This window comes from Malus domestica, chromosome 17 (assembly GCF_042453785.1).
Source record: "Malus domestica chromosome 17, GDT2T_hap1".
Classification (NCBI taxonomy): domain Eukaryota; kingdom Viridiplantae; phylum Streptophyta; class Magnoliopsida; order Rosales; family Rosaceae; genus Malus; species Malus domestica.
In genome coordinates this window covers 31,049,008-31,052,017 of record NC_091677.1, presented here as the reverse complement: position 1 = coordinate 31,052,017, position 3,010 = coordinate 31,049,008, and the positions used below count along the sequence as shown (strand labels likewise).

The following is a 3,010-nucleotide window of genomic DNA, read 5'->3' as shown; positions in this document are numbered from 1 at the left end:
TCTCCCCCATTTTCATATTCTTCCCCCGACCCCCTACCTGCAACCCAGGAAAAAAAAAAAACTCAGATCCCTTCATCGCCGGGTTCGTGAGGTGGGAGGAATGGGTGTGGATTTAAGGAGTGGGGGGTGTATAGAGGAGGGAAGAGGGTGGGTGCGGAGGGGGGTTGAGTCGCGGGGGGAGGGAGGGGGTTTTTTCTTTCTGGGTTTGGGGGGGTTCGCGGGGGCAGGGGGTGGATTTTTTCTTTCTGGGTTGGGGGGTTCACGGGGGTGGAGGATGGTAGACGATGCATGAGATCTTGGTTCACGCAGGGGGAGAAGGGGGGGGATCTGGGTTCGCGCGGGGGGAGGGGCGGATTCTGGGTTTCACGGGGGGAGGATAATGAGGGGGGTTAATGGGATCTGGGTGTGGGGGGGATATGGGATTGGGGTTCTTCTTCTTTTTCTTTTTTTCTGGGTTTTGGGTTGAAGGTGCAGGTATGGGTTTTGGGTTGAAGGTGCAGGTATGGGGGCAAGGAGATGGGAGGAAGAAGAATGAGGAAGAAGAAGAAGAGAAGAAGAAAGAGGAGAAGAAGGAAAAAAAAAAAAAAGAAGATATGTGGCAGACAGGTTTCTAAAAAAAATTAAAAAATTATTATTTTTGCCATGTGGCTCACATTTGGCAGCCACGTGGCACAAATGTGGTAGCCACGTCAGCATTTAACGGATTAATGGACGGAAAATCTAACGGATGTATTATTTTGAAATAAAATGGTACTTGAGGTATGAAAGTGAAATGTTTTAAAGATGTTGTATAAGATTGCAATAGACCTCAAACCTGATGGGCTACTATGTAATTTACCCAATATTCTTTGTTGCCTAAATGTTTTAAGCACTTCTACTCCTATAGTAGAAGGTTTAACTTGATTTTGTTAAATGAGTAAATATTTATTAGATTTTTAAGAAGGAAACTCTGAAGGAAGAAAAAAAAAAGGAAAAACATAAGAGAATTATTATCATTAAGTAACTCTAAAAAAAATTAGTTAGCATAAACTTTCGAATGGAATAATATTGCAAAATGTGGAATGCACAAAAGCTAAAGGCATTCCATGATAAGCAAACATAGTACAAAGGACACAAAGCAAATTAAATTAAAAGATGCAAACTCAAGCCTTATATCATGCATACAAATTAAATAGGAGAAAATGAGCCCTCAACTCACTTGATTGGAACAATACTTTCTACATAAATAAGAGCTTGAGAATCTATAACCCTGTTGATAATCGGAGGAATATGAAGATAGCTGAGATATCCAATACTAGAATTATAAGAGATGACTCTTCCATCGGTGTCAATCATAAAAAGCTCGTCACATTTCCAAAGTGTCAATGGCTTCTCAATGCCTTTAAAGGGTCCAGCGACTAGGAGTTTTGTCCATGAACTCTTAACTCCATCATAATCATCCATTACCCATATTTCACATGATTTAGAATCTTCACTTCGATCATAACGAGAGCAAAAAGAAGCAATGGATTCATTACACAGAAAAATATAATAAAACTCCAAACCAGATTCTCTCCTAGAAGGCAATTGTATTCTATTAAATCTCTCATCGCCTAAATCAAATGAAAGTATGAATTCCTCACCATCCCTTGTAAACCAATAACAAAATCCCTTCAAGTACACTGAACAAGAACAGGGATAAGTTTTACTTGATATATCAATCTTGATCTCTTTCCAATAGTTAGTAGCCATGGTGAATACCTCAGCCGTGTGAGGCATAGGAATACGATGATAATATGTTCGCTCATCATCTGAATACTCACAATTTTCTATAATTCGCACAATCTTGTAATCTTTAGCTCTGCAATCATAGCCAAATCCCAATCCTCCAAAGTCGGTCTCCAATTCGAATTTTCCGCCGAGAGGGGAAGGTAGGAGAAGGAATGAATCAGGAAGTTGCCTGAATTCCCTCGTTGCAGGATTGCATAAAAGAATATTTTTCCCTGATATTACACAAACAATTCCATTGCAATAACCATGAATCAATACATGTTGATGGTCATCCCTTGGAAACGGTATATTTAGGTCCTCAACATCATAATAAAGGGTGCGTGCAACTCTTTCATTAAAAAGATTAATCATGGACCATAGAACTTCATGTTTCCAACTCTTGTCCGGGAAAACGTGAACCTGAGAACGGTTGAGGAGGATACAAGTGGATGATGAGAATTTGTTGTCCACAGAATTGCTGAGGTGTTTGGCCACAAAACTTGGACTATTGATGACAGTGCACCAAGACTTGCGTATGCATTTGAATCGCATCAGAGACTTGGGCGGCAACTTGGACATGATTGCGACCACCCTATCTTCAGGAGTTTCAGTTTCACTCACCTGGGACATTTTGGCAGTTTTTTTCCACAGGAATTCTTCACATTTATGTATACACAGGAAAGAACACCACCAGTTTGAGAGACAAACTAAATCAAACTCCAAGTCCCTAAGGCCTGATAGATTGAGGTTCAATTACTAAACTTATTACTTACCACATAAGATGCCAAAATCCAACAACACTAAATAAACTTGGAGTTCCACAACTGCAACATATATAGCTATCAAAGAAAATAGGGGTGATCCAGATTTGACTTTTTTTATTTTTCGGATGAAAACAAGGGCGAGCCAGTCAATTTCGAGTGTTATGGAGGATCATACGTTCAAAATTAACTATTTTAAATTTATTTATTGATTACCAAAATAACCATTCAAATTTTACTTTTTAATTCTATATTAAATTAATGAACGGAACCTAGTTTCTCCTTTTAGATATTGGTAGTAGACGAATTTTCAATATTTTTCTTTCTCAGAAATCATTTTGAGACTAAATATCCAAAAGCATTATTAAATTATAAAAACGAAAATTTCTGTTTATGTTGTGACTTAAATTTAACGGGAGAAAGAGAAGCTACGGTTGGAGAAAAGGCTTGAACAATTGTGTATGTTATTCCTCATGCCTTGTGCCTTTATTTATAGTAAT

At 38.5% G+C, this 3,010-nt stretch overlaps 1 protein-coding gene across 1 annotated transcript; it reads right to left on the bottom strand.

Annotated features, from left to right (window-relative positions):
* Nucleotides 1–1,006: 1,006 nt before the first annotated feature.
* Nucleotides 1,007–2,535, bottom strand: LOC103405800 (F-box/kelch-repeat protein At3g06240-like). The gene has a single exon (XM_070817564.1). It carries the CDS (start codon nt 2,377–2,379, stop codon nt 1,195–1,197), a length of 1,185 nt encoding a protein of 394 aa, XP_070673665.1. The 5' UTR covers nt 2,380–2,535; the 3' UTR covers nt 1,007–1,194.
* Between the last annotated feature and the right edge of the window lie 475 nt (nt 2,536–3,010).

Excerpts from the sequence above, each read along its gene's own strand:
- LOC103405800 (XM_070817564.1), bottom strand. The coding sequence starts at position 2,379 with ATGTCCCAGGTGAGTGAAACTGAAACTCCTGAAGATAGGGTGGTCGCA.